Here is a 27,655-nt window from a genome sequence, read left to right on the forward strand (position 1 = left end):
TAAACAGATGAAGCCATTTCAACTTCAGATCATAGCACGCGCAACTATGTTTACCCCTGAATAGGCGATCACAGGCGGAGCTGAACGCTTCTCCTGATTCTCACACAGTCGCACGGCTTCTCTGAATCATCTGGTACAATGGAAGTGCAGCACTTTGTCCTTCAGGTGGCAGAAAATCAAAACAGCATTCAAATGGTGACATTTGGTCTTTTACTGTGGCGACCCCCCCCCCCCCAAAAAAAATAGCAACAAGCTTGCATCTGAATAGTAATAGATTTTTCTGCAAATTCAGATCAGTTATTCTTTCTTTTCATAACTCGAGTCACGCAAAAAACTGAGCATCACTTCCAAAGAAACATCAGACAGGCCAATAGGAGTAACAGGAAGTGCACTGACTAAATGTCATGGGTGGCTGCTGCAATCAGACTTGTAATACTTGCTGTGTATTTTGTGGTTTGAATGTGCCTCCCACAGATAGGGCACAGGCAAAGCACCACGGCCACCTGTGCTCTCTATCAGGCCCATTTGAATAGCCTGGCCTGATAAGAGGACGCAGGATTACTGCTGACCTGACGTCAACATCAGTGCTACCACAGTTTGCCTCTCGGTGACAAAACAGATCTTTGAAAAGCTCTCGTCTCAGCGCTGGTCCCACAAACAATGGATATCCTCATCCCTCTCAACTTTTCCATGAATGCTCGTCGCCTGCCAGTGAAGAAAATCATCAGAAGAAGAAAATAACGCATTTGAGCATTCTCATATGCAACATGCTGTTGTGTTTAAACCGAAGGGGCCTACCAGTGACATAGAGGGGTGGATACGAAGAGAGATAGAGTGCATGAAGGAAATAAATACCAGATCACAGGATGGAGTGAAACTGTTTGCAGGACAAGGACAGTGTGACATCAACAGATATGAACAGCGGCTACTTCTGTGGTGTTATTGGCTAAACTGTGCGTCTTCTCTCTTGGTGTTGCCTCGGTCTTTATCTCCTGGTATCCACACAGCTGTCTGTCTGCTCACTGCAGCCACTCAGTCACTGGGTTTCAAGACTGGCAGGTCAGGATTAACTCCCTCTGACTGCTGGAAATAAAAGCTGCCAAACCTGACACAACCCACCGTTCTCCTGCTCTGGAGTCAGTCACTCTCACTTTTTTCCCCGACTCATCATTCTTTCTTCATCTTTTGCAGGGCCTCATTCACACTAAGTGGCTTAACTCACCCTGTCCCTACTAACTGTCCCTTTTTATTTTATGAGCTGCAGCTAGCTAGCTAATTACGCTAATGTTAGCTCCACGCATTGGCTGGAATCACTGTCTCCGGCTGTTTTTTTAACGTTTCCAGCTGACTTGTATTCATCCAAAATCATTGTTAATATGCATTTAACGGCTGCACATGTGACACAATGCTAACATACGGAGGCTGTAAGACCAGGCTGTTATTTCGTTCCAACATAAGCCTGTTAAACTTAGCTTAGTTTACATACTCGGACAAACAAGATAAAGGTTAGAGTTATCATATTTTTAAACACTATGTTACAAGGCTCTCAGGATGAGGACTAATGCTATCTCAGATAACAGGTTTGGCTGGGGATGCTGCAGTGTAAACCTCCTTAAATCCAATAAAGGGCAGGACAGAGCGGCTAATGTTAGCCTCCACTTATACAGCATCCAGGACCAGTTTCCACACAGTGGGGAAAATAAACGGTGAATGTTCTCACATGAACAGGCTTCCCTTTAACATAACCACAAAATAATGCCATATGAGGCACTCCCAGGCCCTGTTGGTAGTTAGCCAAACATGCTAACAAATGAATACATCCCTTACACTTTGGCTCTGAGTTTGTGGGTTTGGAGAAGCTAACTCTCCAAGCTCTTTAAATGCAGAGCGTCGCTCATGTTACAGCTCCACGCACAAAGCTCCAACATGTGTAGAAATCCATTGACAGGACTGCTGCTTAGTTACGGTTGCTAAGCCACGATTGGGTAATATCCGCTCAGGGGAGGGTTTTAGTGAACGCCACATCTACTGGGAAAACCTGGAAGGGAAAGCGCCACTTGGATGAAACAGCGAGCGAACACTGTCTCTCCGCTGGGACTCCCAGCTATGAAGTTGTGTAACTCTAATGTGAATGTGACGCAGACAACAAATACTTAAAAGACAGTGACTTCTTCTTTGGTGTCTCTATTAACACTGAATGAGTACAGCATCCGTCAGAAGTGATCATTACTTAAAGAAACAGGCTCACACACAGTCAATACTTCAAACAAAAACTGAATGTCTGAGAGGGATTCAGAGCTCAGGGGTGCCCAGCTTAATTCAAGACTTTCATCGATTCAGTGTTTGCTCTATGGAACTGCATTTAGTTAGTTAGCAATAATGGATCTGCTCCCCGGCTGAAATTACACTGTATTCTGGCATAACAAACATATCGAACGGCTAGGGCCTCGAGTGGTTTTGAAGCCACAGGTCTTTTGACTAGATGACTGTATTGCAGTTACACAGCAGCAGGAGCTCTAACATATGAAATCAGTATTATGAGTAAAGTAGTGTATGTGTGTATATATGCATATACAGTAAAGACTTGACTGGAAACATTACAGATGCGCTGCTGGGTCCGTGTGAGCCGACAGCGATGATGTGCCGGCAGACAGTGTTGAGGAACAGGGGCCAGCACCCACCTTCTTCTGCGTACTACCCAGCAAATAAAAGACCAAAGGTAAAAAACACTTTAACTGATGCCAACATCATCCTCACTGAGAGTGCGATTTGCAAGTGGTCCATTTGTTGAACATTTTCTTCTTCAAAACAGCAAAACGCTCAGAGCCACTGTAGTCACACAATGAAAGACAGATGTATTGATATAACCGAAGTTTGAGACACGCGTACGGACAGGCAGAAGCTGAACGCCTACAGCTGCAGATAACAGAGACTGTGACATTCACTCAAGAGTTCTGGACCAGCCAACGTTAAACACCCTCCGAGTCCCTGCTGATCCAATTCATGTGCGCTCCTCTCCTCTCAACAGTTCGCTTGCAGAAAAGCACCAAACTCACTTCTGAATCCTCTTTCACCAACTAGAAACTAATCCAAACCTCTGGCTAATCACAACACACTGAGGAATACTTGCAATTCAACGCTGTGATCCACCTTTGGGTGAGAGCTGAGCTCCATTTCAACAGTGGACAATGTGTGTATGAGTCAATCTGGCATGAATGTGTTTACCTCGTGTGTATGTGATTCATCCCTCCCCCTGCCCCAAGTCCTGGTCAAAGGAAATACAGCTCGCAGTAAGTATGGGACATCAGTACGTTACATTTGTGCTGATCAAAGTCAAAGTAACTTTACTGGTCTCCCCCGGGGAGAAATTTGTATTGGATAAAGGGAAATTGCTGCAACAGAGACAATACAAACACAGAATATATATAAAAAAGTCACTAAAAGTACAGTGTGCATAACCCTCAGAAAAATGAGCTGTGCAAAAAAAGCTGTCCATGGACTTATGCTATTATACCATATTCTACCATACATGCCTTGCAAACACTCATTCATACTTCAATCCTAGATAAATATACATTCATTGCTCCATTTACACCCATACATACAATCAACCATGACAACACATTCCCTCATACGTCCATTCATACGTACATTCATCCCTCTGTCAATACAACACTGCCCTTGCATTCAATCCTATATAGAAAACACATACATTGCTCCATTTCTACCCATGCATTCAGCCATTCAGCCCTTTCTTCCTACATTCATATACAAGCAGTATGTTCACCGGTTCTCATTGATGAACTTAATTAAGAGAGGTATGAATGAATGTTTATACCTGTTGTGTTTGCACCGTGGAACCCTATAGCTCCTTCCTGAATTCATCAGTATGTATTCAGAAGACAAAGGATGTGAGGTGTCAGATAGAAAAGTCCTAGCCTGTCTTTTTGTTACCTGATCAAAGAGCTCATGCGGGTTGAGAGGTGGTGATAATCAACATTTCTATAAGAGGGAAATGTGACACAGGTTGAGCTGACTGTCAATGCCACACAACTCATCTTAGGGGAAAAAAAAAATCACTTTTCACCACTTTGATAAATCCAACTAGCATCCGTCTGTGGCTTTACTCAAACAGCTGATAACGTTCTTAATAAAGTCAGTGTTTGTTGGTTTTTCCTATGGTTTGGTGCCGCCCTCCTCTATCTGCCACTTAGCTCCCCTCTCACACCACTGATTAGCAGGAGAGTAGACTCAACAGTGGGATGTTGGTTTGTCACAAGCCGGCAGGAAAAAACCCTCTGAGGTCCGTCCAACAAGGAAGACTTTAATGAGGCATCCTGGTGTGCCAGCAGGCTTGTGTTTGTAACATTATCCTCCTGTGTACAACAATGCACTAACAGATACCGTACAGGTCTGTGCTGAGTGTAGCTGCTGGGTGTCTCCCAAAGTTTCCTGTCATACTAGATTGTGTATGGAAGAAGGGAGATGGTGGATATTTCACAGCAGATGATGTTCATGTTGATGTTCAAGAAACTATGGGCCTTTCTTCTAAAGATTGAGCATGATAATATTTTTCTAAATTGTCCATATTTATAGGATTTTTAATCAATTACAATACCATTGATTGAGCTCATCTGATATTTCTCAGTTGCAGAATCACCAAAATGAGGCAGATGAACCTCACGTGTCTCAGCTCAACTCTCAGCTCTTACGCTGTCAGTCAATGTGATTCAGGCCTGCAAAGAACGCTCAGCATCACCGTGTATCCCAATAAAAGACAAACTGTCACTGCAGCTCTAAATTTATGATCGGAGATATGAGGCATATTTTGTTCAAAGGATTGCTCTTGACCCCTGGAGACCAAAAAAAAGCTTCCAAGGAATTTGTCAGAAATGTCAATGTTTGTGACATTTTGCACACAGTGATCGCTTACAGGCACAATTGCTGTGCTCAAAAAGTGCCTTTAAATCAGCATACAGGATCTAACAAGAGGGACACTTCTGAAAAACAGGGTGCTTGGAGTCGATAACAGTCGAAATGCTGCTTTGATCCGCAGAGTGACGCATGACAAAGCAAGACGAGTAAGTTGAACTAATTCTTCTGGCGGACACACTTTCTTCAGATTATTCAGACGTGGGCATTTGAGTTAGCTGCCATGATAGTGTGAGTTGTGCTCCGGCTGGCAGGCACGGAGCTGCTGGGCTCTGAATTCACCACAGTGCCTCCAAGCAGTGATGACACAACAACATGTAGCTTTGTGTGGTGTAACGTTGGATGCAGGCGATACCTGTGAACAGCAAGAGGGGGTTGAGGGAGTCCTGGCTGAAATGTGTGCTGCATGTGAATAACCTCTGTTTCTGTCAGTTGCTTGGAAATTTTCTGATTTTCTCTGCAGCGCTAAACGCTCTATAGACATCTGCAAGTCACCATTATCTCTCTGTTTAATGAATGAATGAGTGTACAAACGTGTGACTCACACTTTGAACATAATTCCCAGTGAGGAGCGTTTGTCCATCTTTAGAAATCTTCCACACCTGTTATGCAATTAAATTCACAACCTTTCCAATTCACCTACATTTGGCCAAGAGAAGAAAAAAGATGGAAAGGTAAATGGACAGTACAGAATGAGTAAAGTACTTTCAATAGCATAATGAGGAGTTGATGGCAGGGACACCAGTACTGAAACTCGATAATGTAATGGCATTAATTAGAAAATACTACAAACATTCTACAGTGCCAGCTTCTCAAATAGGAAGATTTCCTGTTTTTACATTGGATTTTAATTTTTTAAAACCTTTTGGTTTTGGACAGCAATTTTAAGACATATCAGCCAGCTCTGGAAACTCATTTAGGAGCATTTAATTAAAAATAAACTTTGACATTTCTGAAGAAACAAGAAGCTACAAATGAAAAAAAAAAAAAAAAAATTTCCTTGACATTTAAGGGATGTACCAATCACCAGAAAGTGTTAAGTAACTGTTGGTTGTAAATTCACTTCTTGGGCCCACTTAGTCCATTTATGTAAAATATACTAAACTACAGCTACAACGTTCATGACAGCAGTGAAAAGTGATTAAATGATGGGAAACAACACTTCACCAATGCCGCAGCACACTTGTTTAAACAGGTTACACCTCTGTGAAAGACACCAGCCAGGCGCAGCTGATCATACAGGATCCATATTAATGCCACCAGCCATCCAACTCCACAGAAAGTTGCTTATAGTGCGAGTGTCACTTTGACCCCTTTCACAACCTCAAATATACGCACACACACACATGCACGAGAGAGAGAGAGAGAGAGAGAGAGAGAGAGAGAGAGAGAGAGCTATCAGCCTAATGGAAAAGTAAAAGGGCTGCTTTGGTTGACTGGAGCAAAGCAAACACAGAGAGACAGATAGGACAAGACAAGAGACAGGTGGAATACACACAGGGCGTTCACACACATAAGCACACACGGATATATCTCCACACACACACACACACACTACCAAATCCAGAGGGGTGATGGAGGCAGTGTACTGTGCATACAACCACCCACGCAGAGCTCTTCAGCAGGATACACTGGCCCACATTAACACAGGCAGACACACACACACACACACACACACACACACACACACACACACACACACACACACACACACACACACACACACACACACACAATAAGCACAAACTGGATGCTCCCCAGCACAAAAAGATGACTGTGTTCGGTCTCTCTCCCTCTCACACACACATAGGATGTAGATGTGAGCACAATGGCAACATGTCTTCGTCCACATGTGAACACCTGGAGGATATTTAACTTACATTTCACACTTGACATACTGCTGCATGTACAGGCCTGGCACACCATGACTGGAATCCATGCCCACACACACACACACACACACACACACACACACACACACACACACACACACACACACACACCAAGGCAATCTGACCAGTTAGTCGTAGCAGCAGTTTAAGAAGTTGCTATAACCCACTACATGACTCACACAGGAAGAATGAGTGAAAAGTGAGGGAAATTAAAGTGACTTACACACAATCGCACACACAGTGTATCTATCCATAATCTAATCTAGTGCAACAGCCCTGCAATAACTCCAACAGTCACAAAGATTAAGCTATCAGTTATTGTTGAAACTGTTCTGGAGAGGTGCTGATTCGACTGTGGTCACTCTGTCGTTTGCAGTGCTGTTGAGAGGTGTTACAAATAGCCTGCAACCATCATTCAATGAATCTACCAGGACGTTTCTCGATTGATTGTCTGGTTTATGAAACCAAATCAGAAAACAGTGAAAAATAGCCATCATGAGCTCCTTGAGTCCGAGGAGGCGTCTACATATGTCTGTCCAAAACCCAAAGACATTCAGTTTCCTATCGTTTAATAACAGTAAAAGCAGCAAATCCACACATCTGAGAGGCTGGAGCCACCAAAAGTTTGGCAATCCACTCATCAAATGTTTCTAATATTTAGTCCACACTCACTGACATGAATTGGCAAAAAACACGAGGCTGAATCTCTGTGACAAACTGAACATCGTAGCAGGATGGATGCTGTAGACTGCATCAGTTTCAGATTACTGCGCCTAAAATCAGCAGACAGGACATCTGGACGTCTCAGGAGTCACGTTTAAGTGAATCTAGGTTGTTCCCACACAGGAGGGAAAAAATGAATGTTTAAAGCCGCCTTAAAAATAAAAGCAGCATGTGTAACGGTGCTTTAACCCGCCGTTAATCTGCACACTTCCTGATCTCTGCTCATTTCTCGGAGCGGCAGCTTGTGCTGACGTGCTCTACAGGCTAACCCCCCACCCCCGGCCCTGTGAGCCAGGCCAGCAGCCTAATATTAATAACAACCACTCTGCATGCTTTCGCCTTTATTCTGCTTTCACATTAACCGGCTCCGCCACGTTAAAGTGCTTAACATGCTGCCCGGTGTGGACGTGCTCCGCTCCCACTGCCACGGGAAGGCAATCGCCGGCACAGCGGGAGGTCTGTGCACGCCGACCGGCCAGCCCCGCTACCCCGCTGCCCTTGTCCACACTCATCTCCACCAAATCAATGCCTGCCCACTGATACTAGCAGGCCCTTTATCACATTCCCCTCAGCATCGGTGCGGCTGCCAAACAGAGCCCCCGAAAAGAGGCACAGCAGCGCCAAATCACGCCGCTCCATCTTCGCTTTGTGCTTGGAGAAAACATCCAGACGGACCGTGTAAGCAGAAAAGGCAGTCGGGGAGAGCAAACCCTACCTTTCGACTCAGCGCTGTTCCCGAATAGAAGTAGTAGGCAATCCCCAGCACCCACAGCACGGCAAAACATAACAATATCCTCGATTTCCTCCGCATGGCTGCCTCGTTTTTCCGTCCGCCTGTCGGTGTGTTTCGTGGGTCCGCTCCGGTCTGGTCTGCGTGTCGCGGCTCGTACCGGTCGACTGTGTCCGTGCAGGGCGCTTCGCCGTGCGGCTTCGGCAAGCTTCGTCAGTCGGTCAGGGGAAGCGGAGCGAGCAGGAAGCAGCGCAGCCAGCCAACATCAACGGGGTTAGAGGGCAAAGGCTAGCCGACTCTAATCCAATCAAACACCGGCTCGGGGAGCCCTGGAGGAGGGCCTGTGCTGGCAGCGAGGCGAGCCGTGCCGTGCGGGTCCGAGCTAAAGCCGAGTAAAGGGGGTGGGGACAGTCCCTGTGGGAAAAGATTGTTGTAAAATTTCAGTTATGTGGCTCTGGGAGCTGTGAGAGAGGATCTGTGATCATCATGCCTCCTGACTCCTCTCTGCTGTGAGCTGCAAGTGCGCCGAGGAGGCGCTGGGGGCGCCAGAGACACTTTAAATCGGGTTAAACTGGGGAAACTAAGAGCTTTCTCTTTCTCTTCTCTGGCTCTGAACCAGGCTGTAAAAGTAAGGAGACAATCCTAAAGTCTTGGATGACTACCAGCTTTATCTAATGTTCTCCTTCCTTTACATTTCCTTTTTTCTCTCCCTCATTCCTTCTTCCCTTGGCTCCTTCCTTATGTCCTCCTTTTGTTCCTTCCTTCATTCATCCCTTGGTGCCTTCACTTGCTCCTTCCTTCTTTCCTCTTCGGTTCCTTCCTTCCATCCTCCCTGTATTCCTTCGTCCCTTGGCTCACAAGCAGACTGCAGACATCACCCTGTGCTTCAAGAAACTGAGATGAGCATTTTTCACTCTTTAAATGAATAATCAATGACACTGATCTTTAGTTGAGGCCTTAAGAAAGTTGCTGTCGTCAGGGTGCATGTGATGTATGAAAGTGAATGAAGGATTATTATTATTATTATTGACTTTCTTTAAAGCCTCAGAAAATATGGTTTCAAACCAAAAACACTTCTCCATAACATCAACAAGTCATCACCAAATGTGCAACAATCACATCAAAGTGAGAAAAAAAACATTATTAGGTACTATTTATAAAACTGCTTCAGTGGAACTGCGTGGGTGTGGATTGATCAGATCTGACTGACACTTGTGCTGCAACATGAGCAAACAACCCCACATTCAACATTCAAATGCTGCCAAATTGTAACTGACGCTGGAAATGATTGGCATCACCCTTTTCCCATCCACTTCAAACCAGTAACAAAACAAAAATAGAGAAAATGTCTTATATCAAATATGCAAATGGTTCTAACTTTGGCAGAAAATCACATGTCTATGTAGGACCCCATTACCCAGTTAGAAGCAGATGAGGCATTCAGTGTCAAATTAGCTGACGGGTCATTTTTGAGAATTTTTAAATGTTCAGTTAGACATTTTGGAGCAAGTCAATCTGACATTGTTGAACCACTTGAAGGCACAGTTCAAATAGATGTTTGCATGACCTGTGGCACTCGGATCAGCTCTCTCTGAGATAGATCTCAGCCGTAACACCTTCGGCTAAAGTAAAAGGTCTAGTTCAGGTTTAGCGTGGTGCTTCAATCCGCCTCTGACATTTTCCATTTCCACGGTGACAAAATGTGATTTTGAGTGGAGAGCAAAATGCCCCAAAGTCCAAGTGAAAAATACTATCAATTCACACTTTGTGCTGAGCCTCCAAAGAGTGTCCCGGCAGTATTACACACACATTTATTCATTGCTGCTCCCCCCGCGGTGGTCTGAAGAGAGCCTCGGTTTGTTTATGTTACCTACAGTCGTGTTAGAGCATAGATGGATGGAAGGAAGTCAAACTGCAGTTAGAGAGAGAAGTGGAGGAGCAAGAGGCCGAGAAACAGATGCTGAGCAGATTTAGCAGCACAGCAGTGAAAGATGTTTTTATGTTTTGCCCTTTACCTCGGACGTCCTGAGTAACTGTTGTGGGGGTCTCAAATTACCCCTGAAGAGGCTCATTTTGCCTTTCAAGACCTCTTCCAGAAATAGAGAGAAGAGACAACAAGTCTTGGCTGTGAGCTTGTCGACCTGTAAAAAGTTACTCTAAACAAGATTAACATGCTTGTATTTTATTATCATCTGTTATTATAAATCCTTTGAATGATTAAGGCCAGGAATAAATCAAGTCTAATATCGTCACGACGGAAAAGGGGATTCCAGATGAAGGTAACACTCACAACAGACTTCCATCTTTAAAACGTCCTCCTCATTGAAGTCTCTTTGATTTATAATCTCCTTTATCTGTTTTTTGTCATTTCTGTCTAACAGGTGTGGGTCTGCTGTCACTAAATAAATATGAAGCGAGCACGTGGTCTATGACAGACAAAGAGCCAGTGAAATACAGGCTGAGCAACTTCATTTCAATATGAGCCGTTACAGGGCGTATTGTGTGAAACTTATCCAACTGCAGGAACTGCTGCCAAGAAAAAGGATGTTTTCCTTTGGTCTACAGCACAGACTGATGAGTCCAAAATATTTCAGCGCTGACTGTTGTTCTGCTTTCTACAATTAATGAATATTGAACTGATTCAAGTGTGCTGATGCATTTTCTATGTGATATTTAGAGTCAGTCTTTATCTGGTGAGCAGTGCTCCTTATATACTGTTTATGGACAGTTAGTGCACAGTCACAAACCACTGGATAATACTACTCATGCACTGGCACTCTTTAAATGTTGATTTAACGTATTAGGTCAGGGACGAGTACACTGTTTTGGTAAACTTGGTGATTAACTTGCAAAACAAGCCTCAATTTTCTGCAGAAACTGGCAAAGGAGTGTGAGAGGTCAATGTCTGGATGCATTTCTGGGAGCTGTGCTAGAAGAGCTGGGAAGACGCGTTCAAGCCGTTTCCTGTTTGAACTGTAGACTAAAGTCCTCATTTGTGAAGCTTTTATTGAGGCATAAAGCTCTTTGAGGGACCATTGTTCTATAAACAATATTCCATTTTCTTGAGCTTTGCTTTGATTCCCTTGTTTTGTAGAACTATCATTTTTCCGTTTGCAAGCATTTGCATAAACCTTGAGGCAAAACACTGTCACCTGTAAAAGGAGTTTTAAGCCAGTCTGATCAAATCCTTTATTATCAAAATATAGAATATATTGTACATGTAGGCACAGTGGAGGGTCCAATTTATTCATTTCAATTTTTTTTTTGACTGCACTGCACTTATCTGAGAGATACATCTACTAATGAGGTTGAGGGAAAAGGAGTTTTCAATGAAGGTCCCCAAACCTTTCAATATGTAGATGTAGATTCCAGAACTTTTGAAGAATTACTTTTTTTGAATGAAACACATACAGTAGATCTAGAGAGTTACATTTACTGTCCTGTTGCAGAAACTAAAGCACAAAACACCCACAGAAATGTTGGAGCTTCTCTGGAAATCAATAGCTTGAAATGAGAGTTGTGGTAATAGGAACAATAGCATCTCCATTAAAGTCTGAGAGACTCCATAAATCCAAATTTCATTTCCTCTCTTTGTTTTACACTGACACCTACCCACTGCATTATTTTATCGTTCGTTTGTGTCTTGTTTGGTGTCTCACAAAGTGTGACAATGGGCATGGTGGACAGACAGACGGACAGACAGACTGCTCTATATTTCAGTTTATCTGTGTGAAATATTACGTTTTCGTAAAAAACATCAAAATAAAAAAAGGTACTTGACACAAATATCCTTATTTTTTTCAGCAATTCAATGAATTGATAATCATATTTGACTGAAACAACTTTCTTTAAATTATAATAGAAACATTTTACACATCATGTGTCCTGGTTGCAGTGAGAGATAATTCTGCTGAGGACATGTTTTCATGTATCTTTACAGTGCAGGGTGTAACCAAAGCGATCCAACGAGCTTCGTATTCCTCAACTCTGTCACAGCTGTGTTCTTAGTGCCTGTGGATCTGGTCATACTTCAGGCCCCTTTTGGAGCAATTTGAGAGTATCGGCATATTGATTATCGTGATGTGTTTAGGTGCAGAATTCAAAGGACTACTGCAATTGTAGAATATCTGATCTTGAACCAAAACTGTGTCTGAGGACACAAAACAAATTTACTGTGAGCTTTACACACCGAGCACATCATATGGTATCCACAAGCTGTTATGTCTGATTTCCCATCGAACAGCAGAAATTACATATAAACACAGTCTTTACTTTTATTTAAAACACATTCAAACTTAATTAAATTGAAACCTAAGCCAAAGGTTGATTGTGCTTGCTGTGGCAGGTCAAACTGTGTACTTGTCCTCCCCTTGCCTCTGTGCTTTGTGGTAGTGGGTGTAGCTGCTGTACAGCTCATTGAACACCTCTCTGACTCCCAGCTGCAGTCCAGCCATCAGAAACTTAATATCGTGCTCCATACACAGGTCCAGAATCTGATAGATCCCCTCCGTCAGATGCAGCTTAATGTCTGGTCGCAGAGTAACCTGAAGAGGCAAAGGAGACGTTAGGAGAGAAGACAGGAATTTAAAATAAGGTAAAAAGAAAGGTGGATAAATCTGGGGTCAACCAATGTTCGTATCTATTTGATCAACCATTTCTTTGTTTCACAGGTTGAAATTCCAGAAACACACTAAGTCCCACCAGGCAGCAATGATCCTTCATACCACTCTTTCTTGGTTTATTAATGGCAACATGATACTGGGTGACTGTACACAGCCTGAGGGACAGCCTGAAGCAAACATATCAAGCTACAAATGATGTACCACATTAGTTGAAAGCTCATTTATGTGTCACATCCAGCTTCATAACCATATGCTTCAATCAGTCTGAGTGGCATCAAAGCACTTGACAGCATCAGCTATCCTGGCAAAAATGAATGTTAATGCAAATGTTAAGAGCAGGACTACAAAGGGACGACACCGATATCAATTTATTACTCCTGTTTGAACGGGAACAGCAAATATTCAAAGAAACAAGCGGAGGTTATGGTTGGTTCTTAAGAAATGGTCCTTAAAGCTGGATCTGAATACTCGGGGACATCAGAAAAACAAAGTTCTCTAAAGGGGATAAATTCATTCTCATAATGATCTTGTGCCTATTTTCAGTCTATTGTACTGTAGATGTGTTTCTCTTCTTACTTTTCCAAAAACTTTCCAGAAATTGGGGGAACTTATAAAAAGAGCAATACGAGGTCTTACAGCATGTTTTAGATGAAGTATGTCCATTTCATTGAATCGTAAACATTCACTGCATTCCACAGCACACACTTAAATCACATATTCAGCTAAATTTTCAGCAACTCATTAAATAGGAGTGGTATAAAATCATAAGCCGCTGCACACACAGGATCAGTCTCCCATCACACGTGCAGCCCTTGCTACTAATAATAATAATAATAATCAAAACTTGATTATATTACTGGAGTGAATATATTTACGATATTTTTGCTTGCTAGCTGTTAGCATGAGGGATGTGGGCTAACTGAACGTGCCAACTCAGGAGTCTTAACTAATCTATTTCCATTATTTCGTGTTAAACGAGTCGACTCAATTAAAATTCAATTCACCTAAACTGTTGATTTGTTCATATCTATTAGAAGCGTTTTCAATTATGTCTGCTTATGATACGCTAAAAGGTTTGCTCCTATCTGCCGATGACCTGGCAAATACAGGCCGAGCAAATAACCCTTGTATTTCTCATAAATTCCCATGAGTCCCTGGAAGTTTCCACCTTGAATATTGCTGGTATTTTGCAACCCTACTCTGAACTGAATTGAAAACTTGGTGTACTGCATCATTTTTAAACCATGTTGAGGTTCAGATCTGAAACTCAATGCAGAATATCGTCAAGTGACCCTGATCGATGTGATCATCACACCTCTGCCTGTGTGACAGCAGCGAACAACCAACACGACACCAAGGTTCGCTCGCCTCTTCCAACAACACACAATGTGCAGGTGTACACACACGTAAGGAACACAACGGAGAAACAAAACCTTTTGTGCTCGGTGAACCCTGCACAACAAGTCAGGAGAAAATTCAATAGCGTCTCTCCATTCATGCTGGTTACATTATACCCGCACAGGTACACAGGTGCTGCACACCACGACCTGATGGCTGGTGCGGTTGGCTGCATCTCAGCCCTCAGACTTACATCATTATGAACACTGTGAAGATGATGGCAGCTCTTTGCTCGTGACTGTACCTGACTGTGAATAACTAGCTCCCCTAATTACAGGCTTCACATTATGACGGAAACAGCCCATTATGGGTTTTCTGCAAACTAAGCCAACCTATCAAAAGTCAACTATTTCCTGTCTGTCAGTCCTGGAAGAGCGACCCTTTCTCTGTTGCTCTTCCTGAGCTTTCTGTCCTTATAAAAGGTTTTTTTTCTCATCAGAATTAACAGTCTAAAGACACAAAGTGTTGTTCTGTACAAACTTTAAAGCTCTCTGAAATAAACTTGAGATTTTGTTAATATAACACAAACTATTTCAAATATTTTTCCTAATACATAACTCTGTTTTTACTTAATTGAAGGCTTGTGTACCTAAGCTTTATATCTGCTGCTGTGTCCATTTACAACCTCAAGTGAACTTGAATTGAAATCCATTCAACTAAAACTAAATGATCATGTTTAAATGAAGATGCAGATGCACGTTAACATGTCAAAGTCTGTTTACAGATCTTGTGGAGCAGTGGAGTAGGCTGCTCTTTATAGGATTTTCAATAGAAGAGCAAGTCCAACTTATTCAATATCAAGACGTAGAAGTGCCCAAAATAATAGACTCCACCTGCAGAGAAACTGTACTAACTCTAACTGCAGCTCTGCTCTGCTTCAGCAACACCTGGCTGCTGCATGGAAAGTTCAGTTCAGGCAAAGAGCCATCAGAAACAGCTAAACTACCTGTGACTTACAAAAGAGGTGCATCTCTTTGAAAAGCCCCATTAAAAGCACAATATAAATCCAATGTTAGGATCATTAGGTGACTCACACAGAGCTCATCCGAATCTGAAACACCTCTTTCTCAATATGGCTGCCTGTCTCCCTGTCTGTCTGCCTGTCTGGATGGGTACTTTCATGTCTTCCTCTCAATGTGCGACTCTGCTGGAAACTGCTGAGTCAGGTTGGCGTCATGTTAAGTACAGTCTGGGAGCAGAGAGGAGCCGCGTTCACAAACCAGACGTGACTCACTGCTTGGAGGGAACATCCAGCCTAAAACCTCATTCCAGTACAGTAATCCTGGACCTGTTCACTCAGATTTGTGAACATTCACAATCTGGCTGATGGAAACACCCTCCATCTCTGCTTTTGAGCGTCAGCGTCTCCGTTACTCTGCTCGGTTGAATCTCGCCAGCTCGACACGCGCCACCAGACAAACTAGGCTGGATCAAAGGATCAGCTGAGATCCTGCTGCCGTATTCATATGTGTGTGTGTGTGTGTGTGTGTGTGTGTGTGTGTGTGTGTGCGCGTGTGTGTGTGTGTGTGTACCTTCTGCAGTTCTGTGACGTACTGAGCCACCATGAAGGCCGACAGCGTGGTGAAGCTCTCAGCTGTAGCAGCAATGTGAGAGTACATCCTCTCTACCAATCTGGAGCTCTGGAGATATACGTCACTGTCTGGACCTTTAAAAATGATGATCATGATGTTAAGTCATTAACCTGTTTACGTGTGACAAATCCAGTTTGCTTATTTCGACATCATTCCCAGGTATACTGATGGCATCACAGGCAGGACTTTGGGATTTGGATGCAGTTGCCACTGTAGTTTCTGCACTTCAGTTGCACTATTAAGGCTTTAAATGTTTGTTTATAAGACAAGGTAATGAATCAGCTTGGGAGTCTTGAAGAAATTAGGTTATTAGAGGAGCAGAGAACAGGATGGACATCCAGAAAAGAGCACACTGAAAATTACAGATACTTCAACATTTTGTTGTAAGAGCAGATCTATTGGCTTGTCAGTCATCATTTCTGTGTGGACTAAGTAGAAATCACTGCAACACAGACATGTGTTTCCGTTGGATTTAGACTGTAAAGATTGTCAACATTGCCTTGTCTTCACACTTCCTATCTTTGGAAGGTGACGGCTGTTGAGTAATTATCAGTGCCTACCAGTTCCAGTACCATCCAGGAACAGGAAACACATTTTCCTCTTTAAAATGTTAACGCAGCATCAAACTAGTTGATGAATGGTGTAGGCTCCATGCAATATTCTTGGTGTATATGTAGATGTGTGTGTGTGTGATGCTGTAGTGTGACTGTAAATGTGTGCTATGTCACTGAACTACAAAGGGTGCTACCAGAGTGCAGTTTGTTACTGATCTGTCTGCTACATTTCAAGGACAGACAGGCACTAAACCAGAAGCCAGACCTGGATTGAACAGTATATGTAATATATTGCAAACGTGTCAGATCAACTGAATTCTTGACTGCCTGCGCAGACAAAATGACGAGGTTTCTCTCCAAAACATTTTGTTCTTTTCCATGTTAATAATAAGTCTCGTCTGTGTCTGATCTGTTACCTGCGTCACCGTCTCCTCTCTGGCGACCCTCCTGCATGATGGATGCCACCAGACGATGGAAGACATTCAAGAACGATGGAGCGGCGTTCAACATCGCCTGGACACACAAGAGAATAAGAGTACAGTTTCAAAATGTTTACTCAGTCAAACATTTGTCAGGTAAGGATATCCACTTATATGGAGGGATTGGATATTTGTCAAAGTGACTTCACGGTAAATGACTTTCACATGGATCCTGGTCTGTAAGACCTACTGATGGCCCAGCCTTCCCAAATACTGTTGATCGTTTAAGTGGAGAAAGAGTGGAGTTTACACCCTCACAACTCTGATTGTTAAAAAACTACTACAATAAACCCCACACCAGACATCTAGGTTAAATTACAGGAAAATACATAGAAAATGGTGCACAAGGCATCGACTGTGGTAAAATGTTTTTTTTTCTAAGTTTAATTAGGTAATTAAAAGTTTTAGGATGTTAGAGGTTGAACAGAGGAACCTTTTTAATTTTGGATAAAACCAGTCCTGCATTATTCATCTACCACATCATTTTCACTGCTTGACTCATAACAGAGCAGCCATAAACTTGCAGTCCAAAAAATGACTTGAGGTAAAAGTTGGATTCCCACAAGAGCTACGTTTGCATTTCTGTCCATACCTCTCTCTGTTCTCTATTCAAGGCCTGCAGTGGACGGGCGGATTGAAGAGAGGGAGAATACAAACGAGGAGGAGGTGATGTCACCAGCTCTGGTTGGAGCTCAGTAATGGTTTCCATCGACTTAAACCCACTCCATGCCAACCGACACTGCGTGCCAGCTCCCCTACCTCTCCTCTCCACCTCCCTCCTCCGTCCTATCACACCTCCTTTCTCCAGCTCACTCCCTGCTTTTGTTTCGCCTTAAACCTTCCCTCGTGCATCGCATTCAAATCACATCCAAAGTCTCTTGTTCTCTGTCTACTGTGTCTTCTGTCATCTCTTTATTACTTCTTTTTTTCATTCCCCTCTCTTCTTCTACAAATGAACAACCCCCCCCCCCGCTGTGTTTTGTCCCCACAAACATCTGATATCAGTTAGCTGGCTCTTGCCCTGATTTACTCAGTGGAGCAGCCCCGTTTCGGTCGTACTATGTCATTGTTATGTCACAAAAAAACTGTCAACATATCAGAGAGCGAGAAACTGACAAATTATCACATTAACACCATTAATATGAAAGCGGCTGAACCAAACAAAAGTGGAATGTGGATGTAAAAGTTTTACATTTCTAGCGAAGTGTGTTTCAGAAGGGAAGAATGTTTTCTGACGCTCTGGGTGCCATGCAAGCACTTCCAGTAAAAGCTGAGAAACTGGGCATTCTGAGGTTTTCGTGCAGCTGCAGCATGACTCTGGTGAGCTGCAATATCCTTTTGTTTAAAGCAACATTCCTCTGGGGCATCCTGTGGGCTCAGCAGCACAGTTTAAGGCACATACCGCATTTTCGTTAAATCACAGACTCAAAACAGCAGCCTTGACCGTTAACGTCCTTCATTACCCAGGAGCATAGGTTTGGATCATAAGTGGGGGAGGGTGGGGAAAAGCTTTATTGTTTTGTAAATGTCAAATTATTGAATTCCTTGTGCTTTCCACCATAATGTTCATATACCAACAAAAAGCCACATAAATTGCTTCATTATAATGCACTAACCTAATTTCCTTTTAAGACCTGATACTTTTTGATAAGAACTTTTATGTTATATAAAAAATGTTGAGAAAGATCCTTTGAACTCAATAAATAATGTTTTATTTCTGTCGTTACTACAAAGAGTCTTTTATTGCTTTATCTTTGATCGATGGACTGCTTTACACAGGAGGGTGTGCCTGTTATTTCAGCTACTCTCAGTGACATTAAGGGGTTGGACATAATATAATAAAATCAGTATGACACAGTAGAATTTAACAGCACCACAAACTGCATTCTCCAAAATGACCCTGCAGTTGAATAAACACCTCTCTGAAATCGTTTCAGTACAAACTGAGCTTTCTAACCATGATGAAAGGAGGATTTATTCCATGAGTGCTGGATTAGACTGCATTAGTTTAATAATATATGACATAATTCTTTGACACAGTCACTCTGTCCTGTCTAATACACTTGTGGTTACACGTCGGATATATTCAGTTTTTTCCCCACACACACATTTGTGCCTGATGTGTTTATACCTCTCCTATTTGCCCTGTTCTGTTTTTCTTCCTTTTAATATATTCCTACGTCTCCCACAAATGAAACCCCTGATTTTAATCTAATCTTTCAAATCTCTGTGCATCACCTTGAAACCTCTTAAAGTACTATAACCCAAGTAAATCACTACTTCCTTTTCCATTCATCTCTATGTTTACTTCCTCACCCGTTCACTCCCTCTCCCCACCCACACCCACCCATCTGCCTCCTCATACCTGAGGATGACACTGGATGATGGCAAACAACGCCTCATGAACAGCCAGGAACGCCGACTGGTAGACGAGTGGGGTCAAGTGGTCGAGGGGCACCAACTGGAGCGCTCCGAGGGCCAAGATGACATGATGAGGGTTGGAGATGAGCCCCTCCCCCTGGCGCAGCACTGATGTCATTGACATCACCGTAGGAACGGTAAAGGGGAGGGTCAGAGAGACGTTCTGACTGGACGATCTTACTAAGAACTGTAATGGAGAAAGATGCCCACACAGAGAGTAAGAGGTGAGTGACACCAACAGACATCTTCACTCGTCACACTGCAACAACCACAAGTTCAAGAGTCAGCCATGACGGTGTGACAGTGAGCCAGCATGCACAGAAACTGAAGCAGTTAAATGGATTCACCCATCTTTAATGTCATCATTTACACCTGTGCTTTTCCTTTGGTAACATTTCAAAATGTCTTCTGCGAAAGAGTGATTATATACCCTATTGAATATTACTCAGCTTTGTCCAACTCCATATTAATTGAAAACATGCTTTTCAAGAGCTGCTTGTTGGAAAAAAAATAGGACTTTTCCAAATATTGTACTGCTTTTAAAACAGTCATATTTTACAGGCATTACATGTCAGACTTTTAAATGAGCGAGAGCAGGGTGGAGTAAATATGGAAACAACAGATCGGACAGATGACACACATAGGACATAATGAGTGTGGGTAAAAGAGACAGTTATAATATTTAAGTACTGTGTGTGTGTGTGTGTGTGTGTGTGTGTGTGTGTGTGTGTGTGTGTGTGCAGTATGGTTAAGCAGACTGCTGTGTTGTCTGTCTGCTCCACCCAACAGGCCTGATAGAAAACACATTGACCAAAAGTGCTTCAGTGGAAATTACAATGAACAGGCATTCCAATGGAAATCAGCAGACCATGATTGTCATTTGGCTGCTGAGTCACTCAAGACAGCTGTCACATATATTTCCAGGACACTGTTATTATAATTATTACTGATGTCGGGCCAGAGAGCATACTGTAAAATACTCTTGACACACTGTCACTGGCTTGTCTTAACATGTCTGAGCGACTTATACAGAGAATTCTTGCTTCATGGATTTCTTTTCATCTACACATGGACAGAAATGTAATCACAAGATTAGCAAAATGTAATGACCGCTATTTTAGTGGCACTAAGGATTACTTCTATCCTGCAAGTGCACTGCTGAGTCAATTTAATCCATTTTCTCTGCCCCAAACGCACAGCTGGCGTCAGAACAATATCTGCCAGCATATCCTCATTCTGGTGATTTTAAACTAGATGCTGTCTAAATTTGGTGGTAAGGGCTTCTTTGTGAAAATGACATCACACACCTGCTCTGATCATTTTGGCTTAAGCCACTTCTTCTATCAGGAAGCAATGGTAAAACAGAATTTCCTCCTCACCCTCGAGTGCTGTCACCAATCTTGAAATTTGGATTTGGACATTTTCAACATCACTTTCAAACATTTTAAAGATTCAGCAAAGGTCCAGTGACTAGTTTAATATCAGTTACCAGTTAATGACTGGACTGACACAAACAACTCCTAATCCTAAAACCAAAATTCATAAACCTTTGCTCAGGTGCATGCCCACACGTGTATGTCAGTGTGCATGTGTATGTGTGTTTCTCACCACCATAGCAGATATAATCTGTGGTGCAGTGAGCCACAGAGCTTTAGAGCAGGGCTCAGGTAACTGACAGCAGCACAGCAGCTTAATGATGATTACTGCAGATAGCGCCTCCTGGAGAACAGTGAAAGAGGAGCTAGAGTGAGAGGACAGTTCATTTGCGAGATACTTAATGTAACAGCAAATTTGATTGCTCATGAAAATTACAAAAAACATAATAACAAGCCCGAAAAAATAACAGTTTTTGGAGTTTTGGGACTTTTAATCATTAAAAAAAGAGTTCAAGTTATTTGGATTGATCTGGGCCTCACCCTGTATTTTCCTGCCATCAGGTGGCTGGTGTCCAGTCCCTCTCTGATCATCATCAGCAGCAGGTTGAGCTGACCTGTAGTACTGCTCTCCACCAGGTGGCGCAGCAGCTCCTGCACAGCTGGCTCCAGCTCACAAATTTCATTTGAAGACAGCCAAGAAGCTGAAAGCAGAGTGAACATGTGCTACGCTCAGGATGACGATGCGTAACTGAAATACAAAACAACACCTCTGCCACAAATTCTACCTACACAAAGACAGTAATGTTCAGTTTTGACTGAGTCAGCAAAATATTAGAAACACATTTCAATATACAGTTTAAAGCTGACCTGTGGCCAAACATTTAAGTCCAACACTAAAAGAAGTGCTGACGTGATGAGACTTTTATTGGTCAAAATGTCTAAAACAGCTGGCATGGAATAAAGCAAAGACAGTTGAAACTCATGTCATGTGCATATTACCGAGGCGTGGATTGATTTCACAGGCAAATGATGTTTGTTCATAATATTGTATGCGTTCATGTACCTGTCAGCAGTCTGTGCACATTCTGCAGTATCTGCATGTACAGCTCATCCGGCTCCTTTACTCCTTTGTTCTCTCCTTGCTCCACCTCCTTCCCTCCTCCCATCTTCTTCACTGCTTTGTAGAAAGCTGACAGGAAATGGAGAGAGGAAACCAGGAAGTCCATGGGCCTGTGGGCAGAGCTTATTTCTTTCAGGATCTGCTGGCAGATGCCCTGATACAGGCTCATATGCCTCAGCATGTAGTCATTCTGGTCAGTCTCTTCCTCCACAGAGAGTGAGGACAGTTCACAGTGCAGCATAACAGTGACAACTTCTACCACAAAGGCTTGACCGAGGAAGCTGGCGGGCTGGATGGCTGACTGACTGACAGTCTGGGGCTTCAGGACAGACTCAACAGCTGGTCCCAGTGAAGCAGTCATTCTTGTGAGCATTTGAACTAAAGTTTGATCCATTGTTTGTCTTCTTCCCAAGTTAGAGGACATTGCCTTGGAGAAAGAAGTCAGCGATGCCAGCAGGAGATGAACAGACAGGATGGACGCTCCTGGATCTGCTTTACCTGATGCAGAACCTGGTGCCACACTTTGCCTGCTTGCAATTTCCTTACTGGTGAGAAAGGAGGCGAACTGGTCCAGGTTGAGTTGAATGCTGCTGTTTCTGATTATAATCAGCTGAACCAAGCACCTGATGAAGTCCTGCACTGCTTTGATTAAATCCAACCAATTGGGACTGCGTGTGGCTCGAAATCTTCCACTGTTGATACGCCAGAGGAGAGAAGACACAGCAGTCTGCAGCAGAGTGCCACCATGGATGAGCTTCAAAACACTGTGGAATTTTCTACCCTCCAAGAGACAAGTCAGAATCCTGAGCAGCTTCACCTGGAGTACAGCGCCATCTCCAGATTCAGGAGAGTCTGCAGCCGTCTGGTCTGACTGACCGGAGGTGGAGGTGAGCATGAAGAGGAGAAGGAGGAAAATAGAGGAGAGATCCTCAGGGTTCATCCCATCTGGGTTTAGGTGTGTTAAGACTTGGAGTAAATTTATAAGTTCCTTGCTCTGTGTGTCAGTCAGCAAAACAGCCACCTCTCCAGTCTGTGAGGATGCCAATATATCCTCGACTATGGTCTCCTTTTCCATAAGTGTGGGCAGAGGCTGACTGGCTTCTCTCTCCAAAGCGTTCCCTTCAATTCCTTTTTCCTGATACTTCAGGAAACAAACCTTGGGTACATGTGCTGCATTGAGGATTCCAATGATGCTGTGTGTGAGGGAACGAACTGTAGCAGAGAACAGTGAAGGCAACTCGGCAAGAATGGGGCTCTGGAGAAGCTGTGAAGATATGAGGCAGACAGTCAGAGAACTGGGTGACCGGTTTTTTCCTGCATCTCCCTTTCTGCTGAGGAGTGATCCCACAAGTGCATCTGCTATACAACCCACATCTTCTCCGCTCAGATAGGGAGCAATCAAAGGCAAATTGGATGTGATGTGATACCAGTGCGCCACAGGGTAGGAGCAGGCGTTCACGCTCCCTATCTGCCCGTCCCATACCTGCTCCCCATCCAGACTCACCTCAAACTCTGATTTAGCTACAATAAACTGGGCCGCCCTGTGTAGCAGTGTGGCGGCACTGGATTCAGAAAGTATGGGGGTGTCTAACAAAACTTTCTTCATCTGTTGCAAAGTGAGAAGTTTGAGCAGCAAACAGCTCATGGGGCTGCAGGATGGTTGCGCTGCTGGAAAGATCTCACCAGAGATGAGACTTTCTATTTGGGTTAGGGCTGGAGCGCAGTCTTCCGTCTCACTCGCAGCTGCTGTCTGGGCTGAGTCGAGAGCTGTGTATTTGCTGCAATGGATATAGAAGAGTGTGTCGACTTCCACACAGGTGTACTGGAGGAGGAGAGTGGCCTCCTGGGTTTTCTGTTCCCACAGCACTGCCATTTGAGACTGTGAGAGCTGCTCTCTCTCTCTGCGGTCCACATTCTTTTTGCCTTTCCTTGGGGTCCTTTGAACTGAACTTATATTTGGTTTTACAGCCTTCTTTCTGGTTGTCAACAGATGTATTAGCTCCTTGACAACCTGTTGCATCTCCGCCATCAGAACCTGACTCTGCCTAACTAAGGGAAGAGGAGAAGCATTGTCTAGAGTCTTCAGACTAAACAAAATGACATGAAGCAGCTGGCTGAGGGAGAACAGCTTCAGAGATGCATCCTCTTTCTCTTGGTCCACCTTTATTTCTTTATTCATCCCTTTATCGCCTCGTCCCCCATCAATCTCCATCTTCTCTGCACCTCCTTCCTCCTTCACCAGGTCAGGTAGTATATACCTCCTGATGCTCTCCAACACTAATGAGCAGATCTCTAGGACTTGGGAAGATGGAGTGTCCAGAAGACAGGTCGTGAGCGAGGCGGAGATGCCCTCAGACAGCAGAGGAGGTCGGAGGTGGTCCAGGGCCGGCTGACAGATCACAGACAGGAGCTCGGAGAAGAGGCGAGGCAGCTGACGAAGCTTCGCATAGGTCTGGAGGAGACTGCACACCATGAGCTGTTAGGGAAAAAAACATTTTGTCTCAGTTAATCTCTTATTCATTTTACCATTCGAGGGTAGTGTCTAATTCTGGGACAGAATTTCATGTTGATTTAGGTAAGTTAAGTTAAGATTAAATCAAGACCTGTCTGGCCCGTTGCACTCGTGCTTCCATGCACTCCGAATTAACCCAGACCGAGGATAACAGCTGGTCCAGGTCTGGTTCAAGAATCAGATGGTTGAGATTCAACAGAACTTTTAAACAGCGGTACCATGCTGGGATGCTGAAAGACAAGAGAGGAAAGGTTTTCACTGTATCACTAACAAAATAAACAAAAAATAGGACATAATTTCATTTGAATGTGAAAAACCGTTAATAAACAATGAAAAACACATCAAGAGGAGTGTGTGTTTTGTGTTTTTTTTTTACCTTGGCTGGGCTTGGTTGAAGAGCATTTGTCCCAGGGCTCTGTAAAACTTGAGCTGGACCTCTCCATGCCTGATCCTGTCTGCTGCTACATTGTAAATATCAGCGGACAGAGTCTGGCTTAGCAGGGACTCCACAGCCAGCAGAGCCAGGCTCCAGTTCTCTGGGGAGCAGAGGGAGGCTGGAGGACACTTAAGGCCAGGGGACTCAGAGACTGGCTGGTTGGCTTTGGCAGGTGAGGGTCCATCAAGAAGTATGTCCAAGTTCGGGACCAACCTGGTGAGGAAACAGAAACACAGCATCCTGTGCACTTCCTCGCCCTCTCCTTTGCCTCTTCCGTAGCTTTCCAGAAAGAACTTAAACAGCAGACACAATGTGTCGGACTTCACAGCGTAGTGTAAGGTCGGCTCACAGTAGCCCTGAGCGCTCACTTTGGGAAGTATGGCACTGACTGGCTTCATGGGGCCTTTTGACCCTGCAGAACCTCGTTTCCCAGAGTCCTCTTTAGATGGAAGGAGCTCCTCCTTGTAGGAGGTCAGATACTCAGAGGGAAAGAGAGCCAGCTGAAGGATGGAGTCTATCTTGATGCGGATGTCTCTGCACAGCTGCTGACAAAGACCCAGATGTGTGTGAGAAGATGCAAATTCCCCAGAGGTCAGCAGGTGTCTGAGTAGTACTAACGTCTGGATCAGCTGGTTGGTCACCATAGTAAAGACTCTGTTCGGATTGGCTTGTTGTCGCTGAACTGACAAATAACATGACAGCACCTGAAGCAATACGTCAAATAAATTAGCTGACCAGAGGTTTTCCTTTGGCTTGGAAGGGGATTTATTAGCATCTAATTCTGGCGGACCTGGAGGACTTTCAGTGATCGGCTCAATTTGGGAACAGTCCAAATTGCTAATAAGCTGAGTTTGAAGACACTCAGTCATCACCTCATCTTGACATGTGACAGATTCAGCAGTTAGGGGCGATGTGAGTAATGGCTGTTGTAGCTCACAGCAGGCCAGAGAGCAGAGCTTAGCCAGGAGATCGACCATGAGTTCATACTTGGTGGTGAAAACAGATGAGAGCGCAGGAGAAGAGAGGAGGCCCTGACACACACTCAGTATGGTGGACACACACACCGGTGACTTGGAGCCAACACGCGCACACTCCTGGAGACGCTCAAGCAGAAGCTAGAGGTAAACAGAGAAAAAGGTGTCAGTAAGAGCTTCATATCAGTGTCAATGCACCCCCTTTCTACAGTATGAACAGCCGAAACATTAGTCCAACATGTGATAAAGCAACAGACAATCACAAAAAGAACTTCAGTGTTGCATGCCAGCACACCTGTGCCATGTTGAGCCTCAGGCTGACGGTCTTGCCCTGCTTGAGAAGAGAGTGAAGCTTCCTGCTGTGAAGAAGATTATCAAGGTAACACCACAGTCCCTCCAAAACATGGTGAGAAAACTCCACCTTCTGACTGTACCAGCCTGTCAGGGCGTGAGTGCACCAGTCCAACAGCACCTGCAGCGGAAATAAGTCAAGACAGACATAAACAACTAGATGGTAGCCATGTACAAGCTGCTATTATTTTCATTTAAACAGTCAATCTTTTCTCCTGAGAGACTTTTCATTAGACCGTCAAATGAATGATGAATGGATCAAAATGAATCAAAAAGTGACAAAAGCACTTGAGAGACAAATGAGAGAGTAAATCTGTAACCACGCCACCACATTAAGACAGGCAAAAATCCTTCTATGAAGACACAAACATTGTGCGTAACATCCTCAGTTGTTACCTGTTCTTTGTTGGGCAGCAGGCACTGAGTGGAGATCCAGGCAAAACGTGCCAGCTTTAACTTGTCCTCCCATGGAGTCTGAGGACTCTTCAGTTTCAGATGGATACCTGAGTAGATGGCAGCCATCGCTGCAGTCGGTGCTACTGCTGCACAGACCTGAAGAGGAGGGACAGAGTAAGAGGAGCCAGGGCCAGAGGGAGGGAACACAACACAGGGACAAAGGTGGGAACACCTTAATATCATCTATATATACTGATGATGAGTATTCAGTCCATTTTACAGAGATGAACTGCACCAGCAGGTACTTTACATTAAAATGCGTGTGCAAACATCCACCCACCTAGGACAGTAAAGAATCCACATTCACCACAAAGACATAAACCACAGAAAGCAACTAAGCCTGAAGAAATAGGAAAGTTTTGTTTTTGGAAGTTGAACACAGGTATGACAGATGGACAATTCATCAACACCAAAGCTAAGTAACAAAAACACCCACACAACTGGCGGAACTTGAAGGCGACGCACAGTCTGTTGCCGGTGTGATGATCAAATTATTTTTCATTGTCAAATCTGTTCAAGTCTGTCTGATGCCCCCAGTGTACAAATCGGCATGCTTTCATGCTAACGACAGCTAGCTAACGTCACCTGGCATAGTCTAGCTAAAGTCAAATGAAGCTACCACTGCGGCTGCTTCTCGTCTGCACGCAGCCAGCTTGTTTACTTGTTTCAGAATATAACACACAGTTGTATAAACGTAGCTTATCAGACTTACGACGTTTAGACGTGCACGTGTCCGCTGTTTTCAGATGTGGACGAACTTTCAACTTTCACCCAGTCTGCCAGGCAAAAGCAATAGAAAGTCGAGCTAATTTATCGGCCAACGGTTGGTTTCGCGATCAGGCAAATATTCGCTTTTCATCTTCACTTTGAACATACCCTGATAGAAACTGCATTCAATTGAGGTTCATCATATGATTATATATTCATTTAATTTTAAAATAAATGAAAACTCAGTTTGCTCGGTGCTGTTTGTTGTGAAGATAATTGAACTAATATCCACTGTTCAGTCATTCTTAAAAAAATGTATGTATGTTTGTGTGAACCAAATAAAAAAAGTTGGCATCTTGTTCTTTGGTTAAAAAAATAT

The 27,655-nt window shown here is 43.7% G+C and overlaps 2 protein-coding genes across 2 annotated transcripts in view; both read right to left on the bottom strand.

The window, feature by feature from the left end:
- The window catches only part of galnt2 (UDP-N-acetyl-alpha-D-galactosamine:polypeptide N-acetylgalactosaminyltransferase 2), a 50,720-nt gene extending 42,160 nt beyond the window's left edge, over positions 1–8,560 (bottom strand). Inside the window, exon 1 of the mRNA XM_070961867.1 lies at positions 8,263–8,560. Coding sequence (XP_070817968.1) covers positions 8,263–8,358 — 96 coding nt within the window. The 5' untranslated portion in view covers positions 8,359–8,560. The remainder of the gene's footprint in view (positions 1–8,262) is intronic.
- Positions 8,561–11,446: 2,886 nt separating this feature from the next.
- urb2 (URB2 ribosome biogenesis homolog) lies at positions 11,447–27,307 on the bottom strand. Its single transcript, XM_070970470.1, has 12 exons — positions 27,281–27,307; positions 26,509–26,664; positions 26,057–26,233; positions 24,728–25,902; positions 24,443–24,581; positions 21,783–24,315; positions 21,260–21,420; positions 20,952–21,062; positions 19,288–19,530; positions 16,860–16,956; positions 15,830–15,963; positions 11,447–12,821 (listed from the first exon to the last, which is right to left on the bottom strand). Exons 2-12 carry the CDS (start codon positions 26,632–26,634, stop codon positions 12,624–12,626), a joined length of 5,094 nt encoding a protein of 1,697 aa, XP_070826571.1. The 5' UTR covers positions 26,635–26,664; positions 27,281–27,307; the 3' UTR covers positions 11,447–12,623.
- Positions 27,308–27,655: the final 348 nt, after the last annotated feature.

Source organism: Chaetodon trifascialis, chromosome 1, assembly GCF_039877785.1.
Source record: "Chaetodon trifascialis isolate fChaTrf1 chromosome 1, fChaTrf1.hap1, whole genome shotgun sequence".
Classification (NCBI taxonomy): domain Eukaryota; kingdom Metazoa; phylum Chordata; class Actinopteri; order Chaetodontiformes; family Chaetodontidae; genus Chaetodon; species Chaetodon trifascialis.

What these genes read in the sequence shown, in the direction of transcription:
- urb2 (XM_070970470.1), bottom strand. Translation starts at nt 26,634, where the DNA reads ATGGCTGCCATCTACTCAGGTATCCATCTGAAACTGAAGAGTCCTCAG. An exon ending in GAGTGCAACGGGCCAGACAG is followed by an intron (nt 24,316 to 24,442) that starts GTCTTGATTTAA and finishes TTTCCCTAACAG; the next exon opens with CTCATGGTGTGCAGTCTCCT. An exon ending in ACGTCACAGAACTGCAGAAG is followed by an intron (nt 12,822 to 15,829) that starts GTACACACACAC and finishes TTGCCTCTTCAG; the next exon opens with GTTACTCTGCGACCAGACAT.